The sequence below is a fragment of the Mobula hypostoma genome, chromosome 1 (assembly GCF_963921235.1).
Source record: "Mobula hypostoma chromosome 1, sMobHyp1.1, whole genome shotgun sequence".
Lineage (NCBI taxonomy): Eukaryota > Metazoa > Chordata > Chondrichthyes > Myliobatiformes > Myliobatidae > Mobula > Mobula hypostoma.
In genome coordinates, this window is record NC_086097.1 from 182,605,145 (window position 1) to 182,622,119 (window position 16,975).

The following is a 16,975-nucleotide window of genomic DNA, read 5'->3' on the forward strand; positions in this document are numbered from 1 at the left end:
CTACCTGTGTCACCAATTCCAGGGAACTGTGCACCTGTACATACGGGAGGGCACAGTAGCACAGTGGTTAGCACAGCATATTACAGTACCATTTCCCCCCACTGCCAGTGTGCAGTTTATACGTTCTCCCCGTGACTGCGTGTGTTTCCTCTGGGTGCTCCAGTTTGCTCCCACAGTCCAAAGATATACTGGTTGATGGGTTAATTGGTGATGGTTATTGTCCCATGATTAAGCTAGGGTTATATTGGGGTTTGCTGGGCAGTACGGCTTGAAGGACCGGAAGGGCGTATTCTGCGTTGTATGCCAATAGATATGTAAACACTTTATTGATATGCCATGCAACAGTGGACTGACTGCCGATCCCTGCAGCACACCAGTAGTTACAGGTCTACAATCTGAAAAAAAACAACCCTCCACTAACCTCTCACCCCTAGCACCAAGCCAATTGGCTAATTCAACAAGGATCCCAAGTGACCTCAACCTTGGGTCTAGCTGACCATGTGGGACCTTGTTAAAAGTTTTGTTAAAGTCCATGTAGACCACTTCTACTGCGTTGACCTTGTAAATCTTCTGAGTCACCTCTTTAAAACACACTCAGATTGGTGAGGTATAATTTCCCGTATACAAAGGACCATCCCTAATCTGACCTTGCCTTTCCCTGTGTTTACTTTACTTCTCCCTTGTCCTTTATTCTAGAGGTGGCGGGACTGGTTTCAGTTCAGGTCTGCTAGGCAGTGATTTTATCTCTTTGGTGACCTTCTATGGATTGTTGAACTTGTTCCAGCTGGTTAACAATATACTCACCCTCACAGAACGAAGAGCATACAGTACAGTGCGATACAGGCCCTCTGGCCCATAATGTTGTGCCTACCCTTTCACCAATCCAACATCAATCTAACATCAATCTAACCTTTCCCTCCCATGCAGCCTGTCATTTTTCTTTGATCCATGTGCCTATCTAATAAATGGCCCTAATTTACTACCGCCACCTCTGGCAGTATGTTCCATGCACTCAGCGCTCTGTGGAAAAAAAGAGCATCCACCTATATTTCCCTCCATCACTTTAAAATTATGCCCCGTTGTATTAGGCATTTACTCCTTGGGAAAAAGTCACTGGCTGTCCACTCTACCTATGCCTTTTTGATAAGACGCCTCTATCAAGTCACCCCTCGTCTTCCTTTGCTCCAAAGAGAAAAGCCCAAGTTTGCTCAACCTATCCTCAATGTTCTCTAAACCAGGCAGCATCCTGGTAAATCTCCTTTTCACCCTCTCCAAAGTTTCCACATCCTTCTCATGATATGGCAACCAGAATTGTACACCATACTCCAAATGTGGTCTGAGTTTTATAGTGTTGCAAATTTATATCACGGCTCTTGAACTCAATCCCCCAACTAGTGAGGACCAACACACCATACAATTTCTGATCCACCCTATCAATTTGTATGGCAACTTTTGAGAGTTCTATAGGCTTGAACCCCAAGATCCCTCTGATCCTCTAAAAATTCTGCCATCTACCCTGTGCTCTGCCTTTAAATTCAACCTTCCAGAGTGATTCACTTTACACTTTTCCCAGAAAAGCTCCATCTGCCACTTCTCAGCCCAGCTTTGCATACTGTTTGTGGATTACTTCTGGGGCAACAGGAAACATGAACTCTCTGCTGTGGTGCTGAGTTTTCTGATGGGAGAGGGTGGTCAGTCACTGTGTGTCCATTCCTGCATGGTGACAAGAGGTAATCCTCTCAGGTGGAGACACCAGGGAGTGCGGATGTTGGAATCTGGAGGATGTCAGTGGCTTGAGCAGTATCTGTGGATGGAAATGGTAACCTGCAGGCCTCCTCCTCTTCCCTGTACTTCTGTACACTGACTGCCTCCCCTCTATCTTTCAATCTAGATAAAGAATCTCAGCCTGAAATGTTGACTGTCCATTTCTCTCCACAGATGTTGCCTGACCTGTTAATCTCCTTAAGTAATTTGTGTCCCTCTCTCCCTAATGGTTGGGCAGGCAATGTCTGTAAGGGAAGCCTTCCATTCACACCTCCCAAAGGTGAGCAATGTGATTGAAATTGTGGAGTCATTCACAAGGAATCATTGTTTCCATGCTAACCCTCCAGTACCCACCAACACTAACTCCAGTTACAGCACCCAGTCCCTATCCTTCTCTGTGCAGATATTTCTCAAATGATGTGGGTCCCTGCCTCCACCACCACCTCAGACTGTATGTACCTGATTCCAAGCCCTTTAAGTGGAATAACATTCCTTCTCGGGTCCCTTTCAAGCCTTGACCTTAAACTGAAACCTCTGCCCTCTGACTGATTTTTCCCTTGACTTCCCATCACGTGCCTGGGATGAGGCCTGGCAGGAACATGGGGGAGCGAGCCATCCCAGTTTAGAGCTGCGATCCTTGCTCCCACAGTGGCTGTTGAGTTGAGAAGATGATGTTCCCTCTGCAGGTTCGTGCTTCCTCTGTCTGGTGGACGTGGTTCCTGTGCGCTGTGAGAGAGGATCTGTCATCATGTTCATCCTGAACTTTGAGGAGGTGGTGCTGGATGCAGCCTGGAAGGAGAAGGTTTCAGAACCCTGGTTTACTGCAGGTAAGGTTAGGGCAGGTGGGAAATGGGGGATATGGGGACATGGTGCTTGGCTGTTGGTCAGGGAACAGACAGCTGAAGTGGTCTCGTGTCTCTGTCCCATCACCGCCATTCAGCCCATCGAGTCCTTCCGCCATTCCATCATGGCTGATCCCAGATCTCACTAATCCCCATACACCTGCCTTCTCGCCATAACCTTTGATGCCCTGACCGATCAGAAAACGATCAACTTCCACCTTAAATATACCCAGTGACTTAGCCTTCACCGCAGTCTGTGGGTATATTCCACAGACTTGCCACCCTCTGGATAAAAGAATTCCTCCTTACCTCTGTTCTAAAGGATTGCCCCTCAATTTTTGGGGTTGTGCCCTCCGGGTTTGGGTACCCCACCATAGGAAACATCTTTTCCACATCCACCCTATCTAGTCCTTTCAACATTCAGTAGGTTTCAATGAGATCTCCCTGCCCCTGCATTCTTCTAAATTCCAGTGAGTACAGGCCCAAAGCTGCCAAATGGTCCAAATATGTTAACCCCTTCAATCCCGGAATCATTCTTGTGAGCCTCCTCTGGACTCTCTCCAACGACAACACATCCTTTCTGAGAGATGGAGCCCAAAACTGCTGACGATATTTGAAGTGCAGCCTGACTAGTGTCTTATAAAGGTTCAGCATAATCTCCTTTCTTTTATATTCCATTCCCAACATGAAATAGATGCCAACATTGCATTTGGCTTCTTTACCACAGACTCAACCTGTAAATTAACCTTCTGGGAGTCTTGCATGAGGTCTCCTAAGTCCCTCTGTGCCTCTCGTGTTTGAACCTTCTCCCCATTTAGATAATAGACCGCACTATTGTTCCTTTTATCAAAATGCATTATTATACATTCCCCAATACTGTATAGCAGCCAGATGGATAACAAATCGGCTTGGTGGTAGGGTTTGGAAAGCTAGTAAAGGGTTGTTGTTTAGACTGGAGGCTAGTGCCCAGTGGTGTGCTGCAGGGATCAGGGCTTGATCCATTGTTGTTTGTCATCTATATTAACAACTTGGATGAGAATATCAGTGGGACGATGAGTAAGTTTGCAGATGGTGGTGTGGTGGATGGTGAAGAAGTTTAAGGTTACAACAATATCAATTATTTGGGAAGGTGGGTCAAGAAATGGGTGATAGAATTTAATTCAGACAAGTGTGAAGTATTATATTTTGAGAATTTAAACTAGTGAAGGACGGGATCCTGGGGTGTGTTGAAGGACAGAAACCAGGGGTACTGCCACCTGGTCCATTGAAAGTGGTGATGCAAGTAGACGGTGCTGCAGAATGTGTACGGCATGCTTGCCGTCATTGTTGAGGCATTGACTGTTGGAAGTGGGGTGTCATGTTACAGATGTTCGAGTCATTGGTGAGATTGCTTCGGACTATTGTGTGCACAGTAAAGATAAGATGGAGAAGGTGTGGAGAAGTTTCACAAGGATGTTGCCGGGACTGGAGAGGTTGGGCTATAAGGAGAGATTTGATAGATTAGGATGGTGTTCCCTGGACCGAAAGAGGCCAAGAAAGATTCTTGTCAGCACTTCCTCTTCCGCTAATCACTCCTCAGGTTCTCACATAATTCCCCTTTAATCTTCCCCACCCTCCTGCCTTCCACCTCATCTGAAATCGCCTGTCATCTGCCAGCTTGTGCTCCTCCCCTTCCTCCACTCTTCTAGTTTGGGTTCTGTCCCTTCCTTTCCAGTCCTGATAAAGGGTCTTGACCGGATATGTTGACTGCTTATTCCCCTCTACAGATGCTGCCTGACTTGCTGAGTTCCTTCAGCATCTTGTATGTGTGTGTGTTGCTCCAGATTTCCAGCATCTGCAGAATCTCACGTGTCTTCAATGTATGGAGAGACCTGATGGAAGTCCCAGACTCCCTGAAATATTGAGGGTAGTGAAGAAGGCACTTGGCGTGAGTCTTCATCGGCCAAGGCAGAAGGGACATTTATAGGAAACTTATGGGGTAAGTGGGGTAATCCAATATGGGTTAGAGGGTGCTGGGAACAAGCTGCCAGAGGAGGTGGTAGAGGCAGGTACAATTACAATGTCGAAAAGGTCAAGTACAGGTTTGTGGATAGGAAGTAGCTGTACTTGGCCTTTTAGACATTATAGCTGAACCTGCCTTTGCCACCTCCTCTGGCAGCTTGTTCCATCATGCTGCCAGAGTGATGCAGGAAGTTGGGATCAGTGTGGATAGGTATCATGGTCAGCATGTATGTGCTGGGCCAAAGGACTTGTTTCTGCACTGCGCAGTTCTGGGAGGTATGATCTCCCCCTGCAGAAGCCATGCCAACTGCTTTGAATGTCCCTGCCTTTCCAAGTGAACATAGATCAGGATTTTCTCCAACAACCTCCTCACCAGTTGATGTAAGGCTCACTAGCCTTAACCTCACTGAACAAGGGGACTATAATAGCTCTCCTCCAGTCTCTGGTACCTCACCTGTGCCAAATGAAAATGCAAACATCTCCATCACAGCCCAAACCATCTCCTCCTTTGTTTACCTTACCATTCTGGGATAAATCTTGTCATCCCCTGGGGACTTATCTAGCCTAACGTACACAATTCTTCCTGACATAGACATGTTCAAGAATATTTGCATAACCTCGACTCTCCAGCCTTCACGTCTTCTCCCTGGTGAGTACCCGTGAGATAGTTACTTTGCCTACACCCCTGGCCACTGGCATTAATGACTTATCCACTCCCTGAGGGCACCTATTCCTTTCATAGCTCCTCTCTTGCTTGTAATATACACGAATGCTTAGGGATTCTCCTTAATCCTGCTTTCCAAGGTCATTTTGTGACCCTTTTTTTCTCCTCCTAATTTCTTACTCAAGTTCTCCTATAACGCCTATAAACCATGAATGACTTGTTACCAGTCCTGTACCTGACAGTTGCTTCCTCCTTTTCCCTGATCCATCCTTGAATATTCTGGGTTAACTGGCATTCCCAGATTTTACCATCTTTTTCTCTTGTATAGAGTTTGAATTGAGTCCCAGCAAGTGTGGGGTGATGCATTTTGGGAAGTCTGATGGGGCAGGGCAGCTACAGTAGATGGTGATGAATGTCGATGTATGGAGAGAGCTTGGGTTTCCAGTCCATTGTTCCCTGAAAGTGACAACACAGGTGGACAAGGTGGTGGAGATGTATGAAGGAGGTCAGAGCATGGAATATAAGAGTCAAAATGTTACATTGCAACTTTATAAAACATGGGTTAGGCTGCACTTGGTGGTTTGTGCTCAGTTCTGATCACCACTGCACAGGAAGTGTGTGATAGCAATAGAGAAAGTGCAGAGGAGATTCAGCAGGATGTGAGGGTTTGAGAGGTTGGGTGAGGGTGGAGAATTCGGGGAGGATGGATATCCTTGGACAAGACTGTCTTTGCATGGGGGTTGGTGTATGGGTGTGATGATTGAGGAGGGAGGGGTGAGAGACTGGGTGAGGGCTTGAAGTAGGAGTGAGGGGCTGGGTAGAAGCGGGGTGTTTTAGGGGACACGGACACTTTCAGATGTGCTTCTGGTTGAGGAAGGAGGGATGAGGGGCTGGGTAGGGATGTGAGGTACTGGGTGAGGGATGAGGTTGTGAGAGGCTGGATGAGAGATTGAGGGTGAGCATGTGGGGCTGTGAGGGGTGGAGTCTTTGGGGAAGATGGACACCCTCTATTCAGGTCCCTGATGGAGCTTCTGACTGTGCTAGCTGGGGTGCGGCAGGGTCGAGTGAAGAGGTGGAGAGGTCAGAGCAGGACAGATCCTTTCTCTTTGGCGAGGAGCTGAGGGCCCTGATCCAGCTCGAGTGTGGGGGGGGGTGGTGTTCAGTGAGATTTCCAACACACTCCCTGTGGGGGCCTGCAGACACCCACTAATCCCCGGATGATGAATAACACCAGGCCTCAGGCCCTTCCCCATCTCTCCCTCCAGTGAAAGTTCTGGGAACCTCCACTGGGTTTCCCCCTCAATAACATCATGGTGAGGGATCGGATGATGATGGAGAGACCCTGGCATCTGTACCAGCACAGGGAGTGCTGGAGGGGCGGAGGGGGAAGTGAAGTAGGAAGGGAGGGGGAGGGAAGGAGAATGGAGGGGACACAAGGAGAGATGGAGGGGCAGGGTGGAAGGGAGTGACAGACGGAGGTGGGAGAGATGGAAGAAGAGAGGAGGGAAGGGAGGGGGAGGAGGAGAGGAGGAGAAGGGGAGGAATGGAAGGTGAGGGTGAGAGCTGGGGGGAGAGTTCTGATGGGGAGGCCTTCCAGGAGTATAACAGTAAATTATGCTGCAGCTTTATAAAACTCTAGTTAGACCTCATCTAGAGTGTTACATTCAGTTCTGGTCGTCCCATTACAGGAAGGATGTGGAGACTGTGGAGAAGAGTTTCAGAATGCCGTCTGGATTAGAGGGCATAAGCTATAAGGAGGGGTTGGACAAACTTGAGTTGTTTGCTCTGGAGCTGTGAAGGTTGAGGGGAGACCTGATGGAGGTTTATAAGATTATAAGCGGCATGGATAGAGCGGACAGTATCTTTTTCCCAGGATTGAAATGTCTGATATCAGAGGGCATGTATTTCAGGTGGTGAGGGGAGTATAAGGGAGATGTATGGGGCAAGTTTCTTTGCACAGAGTGGTGGGGGCCACTGGGGTGGTGGTGGAAACAAGTACAAACATTTCAGAGAGACTTGGGCAGACACATAAATGTGCAGGAAAGGGAGGGATATGATTAATGTGCTAGGAAGAGGGATTGGATTAATCATGTCATTGGTTTAAATAGTTTGGAACAACATCGTAGGTTGAAGGTCGTGGCCTGTGTCTGATGTTCCAGAAGTAGACCATGTGGCCTTCTATAAGACTTGACAAGGTCCCACATGGGATACTGGTGCAAGGGTTCGGGCCCATGGGATAAGGGAAATTGGTTTCGGATTTGATGGTGGTCAGTGATGTTTGTGATTGGAAGTCTGCGACCAGTGGTTTTCCACGGGGATTGGTGCTGGCACCCTGTAGGGAGTAATTTCTACACCAGTGATCTGGACAGCAACAGAGGTTGTAGGTGACATGGATTTCAGTGATGATGTTGACAGTGAGGAGGGAGTCTTGGTCTATAGAACGATTCTGATCAGCTGGTCAGGTGGGGTTAAATGTTCATCAAGAGTAAATAGTTAGCAATAACAGCATCTGTCTAATAATTCCCGTTGATGGGTGTTAAACTGGTGTTGCTATCTGAAATAGAAATAAACATTTTGTAAATGCTCCACAATCCTGTGAGTACCTGTCTGGAGAACCATAATATCGTGGAGCTCCCCCTCAATCTCCCCAGCCTTTCCCACCATTCAGTCCAATCAGGGCTAGGCTACCCCAGGCTCTCGCCCCTCAGCCTCTCAGTTCATTGGGTACTAACCCCATAGATCTACCCCATGCCCCTCTGGGGCAGAAAATTCCAGAGGCCCTCCCCATCCTGGGAGAAGCTGTATACACCTTCTAGATGATCCCTCATCTGAGACTCTCATCTTGTGCTGTGGTGACTGCAGAGACGGTGAAGGGTGTGCTAAGAGCCCGGCTTTCCAGCTCCACTTCGGACACTGACCTGATGAAGCCCCGCACAGTCAGGAAGATCTCACAGATCACCCTCAACTTTAAGGACCTGGAAGGGGATCAGATCACCCTACCAGCCACCAGTGACAAGGACATCATTGCCCCCAAGGTCAGGGAGAGGAGTCACAACGTCACCGACAAGGTCACCCAGGTGAGTCCAACACGGGACGGAGGGTCCCAGGTGAGTCCGACACGGGACGGAGGGTCCCAGGTGAGTCTGACACAGGACAGAGGGTCACCACGAGAATCTGACCTCTGTCTCTGTGGCTGCCAGGCACAGATTCCTGCTGAGTCAGACTGTGCCTGGAATAGGTAACAACAGTGTGTATGTACGTGGCCACAGTGGGCAAGTTGAACAGGTGAAGTCACAAGGTGCTGTACATGAGGCTACTAAACAAGGCAGGAGCCCACGGTATTAGAGGCAGGGTGCTCGTATGAATAGAAGATTGGCTGACGAGCAGTAGGCAGAGAGTGGGGATAGAGGGGGCCTTTTCTGTTGATGTCTAGTGGAGTTCCACATAGATAAATATGGGACACAACTTTTCACTTTATACATTAATATTCTGGATGATGGAATTGATGACTTTGTGGCCAAGTTTGCAGATGATTCAAAGATAAATGGAGAAACGGATTGTGTTTAAAAAAAAGCAGGGAGTGTGCAGAAAGTCTTTGAGTTGGAACAATGGACAAAGAAGAGGCAGATGAAATGGTACGGAGAATAAAGGTGTAAATTATTTCTCTAATGGGGAAAGATTCAGAGATCAGAGATGCAAAGAGACTTGGGAATCCTAGTTTATCATGCAGGTTCAGTCAGTTGTAAAAGGGGGAAATGTAATGTTAGTATTCTTTTCAAGAGGACTAGAATATAAAAGCAAGGATATGGAGCTGAAGCTTTACAGCCTTCTTGTTATGCAAATACATTCAGATTTGGAGTATTGTGAGCAGTTTTGGGCCCCATATCTAAGGGAGGATGTGCTGCCATTGGAGAGGGTGCAGAGGAGTTTGACGAGAATGATTCCAGGGACAAAAGGGATAATGTACAAAGCGCATTTAATGTCTCTGGGCCTGTATTTGATGGAGGTGAGAATGATGAGGAATGATCTCATTGAAAACTACCAAGTACTGAAAGGAATGGATAGAGTAGACATGGAGGGGATGTTTTCAGTAGTGGGAGAATCCAGTGTTCAAGGGCACAGCCTCAGATTAAAGAGATGTCCCTTTAAAACTGAGATGAGGAGGATGGGGGAGTCAGACAATTGGAAGTGGGGGAAGTGGTCTATGTGGATGCAATCAAGGTTGGTCTGTGGGTGACAGGGTCAGACTATGGAGAGATAGTAGAGTTGTAGACACTTGGGGGAGATGGTGGGGAGATGTGGAGATGCCGGGGGAGACACAGAGAGACCAGTAGGGGATGTAATAACTGAGTATGTGGAAAGAAAATGGATTAAGAGAGTGGATATTTGGACTGGAGGTTGGTGTGTAACCAATCTCCTGGAGTGCTTGGAGAAAGGCACTGGAAGAGAGGGCGGGGAACCAGATGTGGGGTGTCTGGATCTTCAGGGTGCTTTTGCTAAGGTCCCCACACTCAGTGGAATGAGCATACTTGTCAGTGCTGATGCCCTGTGGCTAGAGACTGGTCACCAGGCAGAGTCAGAGGTGTCGTGGCTCTGGTAGTCATCAAGGTACAGAGGGCAGTGAGCCCTGCTGGTGGCTGGGGTTAGAGTAGGTGGTACATCGTAGTAGCAGGGCCGAAAGGTCTGCATCTGCATTTTCCCCTCCTCCCCACTGCCACCCCACACACCCCCACCATCCCTCACAGTGGCTGCAGTGGATACCACCTACAAACCACGATGCAGTTTCTTCCCCAGGTCCACCCCCTTCCCCCTCCAGGACAGGGAGAGGACGTCGCTACCTTCAATTTCCTCTCCAGGTCACAGCCCTACCTACCAGGGACTTTTCTCTCCACTGTCACCGTCCTGAGAACCCCTCCCCTCCATGGGACCCCCTTCCCCAAACCCAATCCACCTTCTCCCAGGCATTGAGGGATTGGGTGGGAATGCCTGCCTCGAGGTGGGACAGTGAGGGGGAGGGGTTTGTTGAATGCCGGCCCGGTCTGAGATGTGCAGTCACTGCTGTCTTCCCCAGTGAGGGGGGCATTGAGGGGGTGGTGGTGAATGCCTGCTCAGGTGGGATATGAGCAGACACTGCTGTCTGAGCTGTTGTCAGGTTGGGAGTGGCCACTGGGAGCCTAGGATTACTGGAGCCTGTGCTAAATCCCAAGAATCGGAAGATTAAGAGTGGCTGGGGATAAAGCTGAGGATGCTCGGGCAGTGATTAGATTGGGAGCAGGAGCTGTCGCTGAAATGTGGGCAATGCCCCAGGGGAGGGGAGGGCAACAGAGTAATGTTCAGGCAGCCAATGAACTCCAACAATTCCAACGCCCTGTCTAAAGGAGCCACACTGTCTGTCTCTCCTGGGACTGCTTGTTGGATAACTGTTCTCTCATAAATGTATAACAAAGAATTGGGACCATGCCCACTGTAATGTCTGTTTACATTAATCCCATTTGCTTGCATTAGATTCATCTCCATCTACACCTTTCCCATCCAAGTACCTGTCCAACACTCTCCAACAGCTCATGCCAGACACCCACCGACGCTCTATGTGAAAAATGTGTCCCTCAGGTTCAAAGGTTGACAACGTAAATAAAAGAGGGGAGAGATTGAAATGAGACCCCTTCTTTCCATAGAGGGTATTGAGAATCTGGAATGAGCTGCCAGAAGAAGTGGTTAAGTTAGGTGTAATTGCGACATTCAAGGGGGATTTGGATAGGTGCTTGGAGAGTTATGGGTTGAACATGGGCAACTAGCATGGAAGATGCTGTGGTTGCCTTGGAATAGTTGGGCCAAAGGATTTAAATTTGGCTGTATCACTCTATAACTCTATCACTCTATTTCCTTTGCGTCTCCCCTCTTACCTTAAACCTGTGTCCTCACAGAGCCCTTTGGTCCACAATATTTTGCCGACTTTTTAACACACTCTAAGATCATACTAACTTCCCTTACTACTGAGCCTGGCTAACAGTTTCTTAAATATTCCTAATGTATCTTTCTCTACCATTACCCTGGCAGCTCATTCAATACACCCACCACTCTGTATACAAAATCTACCTCTGACACCCCCCCGCCACTCTCCTCTAATAACTTTAAGATTATGCTCCCTTGTATTAGTGATTTTGCTTTGGGAAAAAGTGCCTGGCTGTCTACTATCCATTGTCTATTGTCTAGATTCCTCTGTTCTGGGAAAAAGAATGACTATCTACCCTATCTGTGCCCCTTATAATTTTATAAACCTCTATAAGTCTGCCCCTGAGCCTCCTGCACAACAGTGAGAACAAACCCAGCCTGTCCATTCCAGGCATCATCTCCAGGAATCTCTTCTACACACTCTCTATTGCTCCCACGTCCTTCCTGCGGGGTGGTGACCAGAACTGTACACAATTCTCCAAGTGTAGTCTGACCAGTGCTTTGCAAATTGGGTCCTGTTGTTAACACAGAGTGTGGATGATTTTGTGAACTCACTGACAAAGGATTTAGTGTGGAACCAACACTGTTACTATGTTTCTGAGGCATTCAGACAGGCAGGTAAGGAGGCAGGGCATGGGAGGATATGGACGTAATGAACGCAAATGGAATTAGTGTAGATGAGTAAATAGAATGACCTGTTTCCACGCAGTACAACTCTGACTTGGTTGCAGTGGAAAAGGTGCAAAGGGGATTCACCAGGATGTTACTGGGACTGGAGAAGCTGATGAGGATGGACAGGAGAGGCCAAGGTTGTTTTCTGTGGAACGCTGTGCATGAGACATTGAAGATCATAAGGGGATGAGATAGAAGCACTAGACCAAGACCTCGTGGGAAGCAAGGGAAGAAATTGCTGGGATCCTGGCAGAGATTTTTGTGTTTTCCTTAGTCACAAGCAAGGTACCTGCCATAAGACTGGAGGATGGCTACAGTAGTGCCTTTATTTAATCAGGGTTGCGAGGACAAGCCAGGTAACTACAGGCTGGTGAGCCTTACCTCACAGGTGGGGAAGGCTGCTGGAGGGATTCTGAGGGACAGGAGCCTCCCGCATTTGGAAAGGCAAGGACTGACTGTCGTCAACATGGCTTTGTGTGTGTGAAATCGTGACAGATGAATTTGATTGAGCTTGTGAAGAGATGACCAAGAGGACTGATGAGGGCAGATGTTGTCTGCATGGACTTTAGCAAGGTCTTTGCTGAGGTCCCAGATCCAGGGTGAGCTGGCTGATTGGTAACAAAACTGGCTTAGTGAAAGGAGGCATCAGGGGCAGTGAAGGATTGTTCAGACGGAGGCCTATGACCAGAAGCCTTGGGGATCGGGCTGGGTTGGTGTTGTTGTTTGCATATATATGAGTGATGTGTTGAAAGACATGATTAGTAAGGGTCCGGATAGCCTTCAGATTGGTGGTGTGATGGACAATGAAGAAGGTTGTCTAAAGTTATAACAAGATCTCGATCAACTGAAGAAGTGGAGAAAGGAATAGCAGATAAAGTTTAACTCAGACAGGTGTGGTGATATTGGGGCTCTTTGTACAGCAGCTACTCAGTGAATGGCAGGGCCTTGGGAGTGTTGTAAAACAGAGAGAGCTAAGAATGCAGGTACTGTACATGATTCCCTGGAAGTAGTGACACAGTGGACGGGGTGCTGAAGTGATGCTGCACTTGACTTCATTAGTTGGGACACTGAGTACAGGAGTTGAAATGTCATCTTAGAACTGTACAGGGCATTGGTGAGGTCACACGAAGTATTGTGTGCAGCTCCAGTCTCCTGGCTATAGGAAGGATATTTTTAAACTGGAAAGGGTGCAGAAGAGATTCACAGAAATGGTGATGGGACTGAAGGGCTTGAGTTATCAGTGGAGACTGGACAGGCTGGGACTGTTTTCCCTTGAGCGAAGGAGGCCTTGTAGAGATTTACAAAAACATGAGAGAGGTAGATAAAGTGGATGGTCACAGTATTTTTTTAAAGAATCAGAATCAGGTTTAATATCACTGTGAAATTTGTTTTGTGGCAGCAGTACATTACATAACAATAAAAAAACTACATTAAAAAAATATATTAAATGAATTAAATAAGTAATAAAAAAGAGAGGGAAATGAGTCGGGGAGTCTACAGCTAGAGTGTGTAAGTTGAAGGTGAGAAGGACCTGAGGGCAAGGTGGGTATATTGAACAAGCTGCCTGAGTTTTGTGTGTGTTGCTTGGATTTCCAGCAGCTGCAGATTTTCTCTTGTTTGTGCCAGAGGAAATGGTTGATTAGGTACATTAGCAACACATGAGTCACTTGCTCAAGTACGCGGATAGGGGAGGTTTAGAACAGGGGTCCCCAACATTTTTTATGCCACGGACCAACACCATTAGACAAGGAGCCCATGGATCCCAGGCTGGGAACCCCTGGCTTCGATGGAAATGGGCCAAACACTGGCAAGCAGCTCCGTGGCTGGCATGGATGAGTAGGGCCGAGGGGTCTGTTTCTGTGCTGTATAACTAACTGTGAAGGACCCATTTCCCTCAGCAAATAGAACAGGGTAGTGATCAGTAGAGGGATTGGAGGGGACGAGGGAAAAGTTTCCGCAAGGAGAGGTACGGTCTGCACGTGGGAGGGGCAGAGATCCCATTACGTTACTCCTGGTGTGGGGAGCCTGTGAGCAGCCCTGACCCGCAGGGATATGGATCCCGGGTGGAGAGGTGGGTCAGGTTGTGTGGAAATGTGGGAGAGGCAGAGAGCCCCTGAATCTGGGGGTGCTGTGAGCCGCTGTCACTCACAGGGAAACTGATCACAGTTAGGTAGATGGGGTTCTGTTGTGTGGCCCTTTTATACCTGGTCCAGAAAGGATGGGCCAAATAATCTCCCCCTTTACATTGAATTTTCAATGATTCAATGAACCCAGCTCCCAGGGACCCTAAACTTCACTTGTTCCCATATGCCGACAGTCCTGATTTCCCTTGCTGCCTGGTCTCAACCTTGGGAATCTCCTCCCTCATTCTCCTACACACTTCCCTTCCATTTGAAGGCCTGCTCAGGGAGCTGACCCATCTACTACCTCCTACGCAGCTCAACTATACTGGGAGTGGGAGGTTTAGTATGATGAAGGCCCAGCTTGTACAGATGACTGCCTGTGCTGGGTCGGGGATTAACAGACTCTCAGTCTCTCTGTTCATGCGGCAGATGTGTCAGATGCTGCAGGGTTAATGGGATATGTGCTGATCCCTGCCGTCCCCCCGGCTGCTGCGCTCTCCCTTCCTCCCTCCCTCCCTCTCTCCCAGCTGCTCTTCCAGGCTTCCTCCTGTCCTGGCCCCAGCCGGGGTTTGTGGATCAGCTGTGTGTCCCGGAATATGGCCCAGAGACCGGAGTAATGAGCTCATCCGAAACGAGGCAGAGGAGCAGCATTCCCAATCCAACACAGGTCCTGTGTTCAGACAGGGATTGAGGGATCCAGGAGTTCATACCGCGATTCAGAGATTCTGGAAATTCAGGAATTCCAGGAATTCAGACTGGGACGGAGAGATTCCAGAGGCTGGGCTGGACTTCAGGGACTCTGGGAATTTGCATTGAGATTGAAGGATTCTGAGATTTCAGACGGAGAGGTTCTGGGAATCAGCAAACCCTCGTCCTTCCCCTTCCCCGGAGATAATTGTGGAACAGCTCTAGGATCCTGGTGACCAAACACCTGAGGGACAAGAGGCATGTCAGTGAAAGGCTGGGATGCTCCAATTGCCGAAGGGCCTAAGGGAGTTGCGGAACATCGGGGTGAGAAGATGAGGAGAGGGGTCCGGATTTCCAGCATCGTAGCTCACGAGGTAAGTGTTACGGCTCTTGCTGGGGAGGGGTCGATTGGGTGACCTGGTGACCTTCACTAGACTGGTAAGTCTTAGCTGGAGTCTGGACTTCTAGCTGCAAGGAACAAGCAGCATTTCAGTTCCACAGACTTCCTGTCAGGCCCACCCTGTGCCAGGTCTATTGACAACACTCCAGCCCCTGCTGCACTGACTGAGTGAGGGGCAGATCCCGATCCTGGGGCTGCCGGGTAAGGGGGGAGGGCTGTGAATATTTTCCTTGTGGGGGGGTATGTTGGTGAGGGAGAGTGGTGAAGCCAACCGTGAACAGCCGGTGAAATGGTTGATGTGAGTGGGTCCCCCCCCAAGAGGAAGGGAGTGGGAGCTGCCGAGGGGAGGAGGGGGGGGTTGTGTGCTGAGGGGGCATTTGGCAGAGATGTAACAGATAGCCTGCTGTCGGAGCTTTTGATGGATTCAGGCTGGGAACTGGGGATTACCATTACTAGTTATCCCCTTTTGTTCAAGAGCCTGATCGTCGTGGGGTAGTAACTGTTTTTGGCCGGTGGTGAGAGTCCTGAGGCTCTTGTATCTTTTACTTGATGGCAGTGGCAAGAAAAGAGCATGGCCTGGGTTGTGAGGATCTCTGATGATGGATGCTGCTTTCCTACTTCATGTAGATGTGCTCAATGGTTGGGAGGGCTTTATCTGCAATGTACTGGGCTGAATCCACTACCTTTTCTGTTCAAAGGCATTGGTGTTTCTGTACTAGGTCTATGATACAGCCAGTTAATACATTCTCCACCACACACCTACTGTTTGTCAAAGTTTTTGATGTCATGTTGAATCTTCGGGGACTCCTCAGGAAGTAGAGGCCGTGCTTTCTTCGCGATTTCATTTATGTGCTGGGTCCAGGTCAGGTCCTCTGAAATAGTAACACCCGGGAATTTAAAGTTGCTAACCCTCAGCACCTCTGATCCTCCGATGAGTGCTGGTTCTGTCTGATCTTGATCAGGCTTTCTGATGTCAGCACAGGCACAGAGTAATTGCCATTTCCTTATCCCAATTACACGCTCTGTCTGTAGGGAGTCACGTATGCTTTTACTAACCATTCCCATCGTTCGTCAACAGCTCTCACATTTTGCCGTCTTGTGCCTGGCTACTTACTCCATCTGATTCTTTCTCTGTTCTGCTCTGTGTCCATTCCTCACACCTAATGCTGTTTCCAGAAACTTCATTCTCTTCTGGAATTTAACACTATCTTTAATTTCTCTGCAGAGGCCAGAATAAATCACTGTCAGGATTTGTGCCTGAGAGGAGTGCATATATTTTGAAACGTGTTCATTATGTACTTGTCTACAAACCAGTTCCTGTTCAGCGTTGCACCTTCCAGTCACTCGCAGGAAACTCCTCTCCCTTTGTTTAAAATTCAGCATTTGGATTGAAGTACACTTTCAAACTCAGTGTAGACTCCACCATATTAACATCACTCTCCACAGAGGTCCTACCAACATTACCCATTAACCCTTTCCCAGTGCCCCCATTACTATCCAAAGTGTTACTTGTAACTCTAAAACTAATTGAAAGAAAAACATGGGCAGCCTGGTGATAAACGTGTGTACTTTGGTTTATTTTACTTCTAGTGAGGCATGCGCTTATGATGTGGTGACGTAATGAAGTATGCTATTCACATACTTTTACATGTAACCCATGTTCAATTATGTCAACAACAAGGAGTGCTAATCAATAGGTTTCAATAGGTACATTTAATGTTAGAGAAATGTATACAATATACATCCTGAAATTCTTTATCTTTGCAAACAATATATTTACAATATCATTCAAATGTTACTGAAGCATCAAGTGCACGACACTTCTCCCTGCTTTGCTATAAACTCCAACTCAATATAGAATGTGACACTA

General features: G+C 48.1%; 1 protein-coding gene across 6 annotated transcripts in view; it reads left to right on the plus strand.

Annotated features, from left to right (window-relative positions):
* Positions 1-16,975, plus strand: part of LOC134353203 (potassium voltage-gated channel subfamily H member 2-like) — a 63,003-nt gene that overhangs the window by 15,625 nt on the left and 30,403 nt on the right. For 4 of the 6 annotated variants that reach the window (XM_063061237.1, XM_063061230.1, XM_063061223.1 and 1 more), the window contains exons 4-5: positions 2,451-2,591; positions 8,134-8,348. In XM_063061237.1, coding sequence (XP_062917307.1) covers positions 2,451-2,591; positions 8,134-8,348 — 356 coding nt within the window. Of the gene's footprint in view, positions 1-2,450; positions 2,592-4,453; positions 4,585-8,133; positions 8,349-14,168; positions 15,080-16,975 lie in introns of those variants that run through there. The other 2 variants (XM_063061254.1, XM_063061261.1) reach the window with 2 other exon arrangements.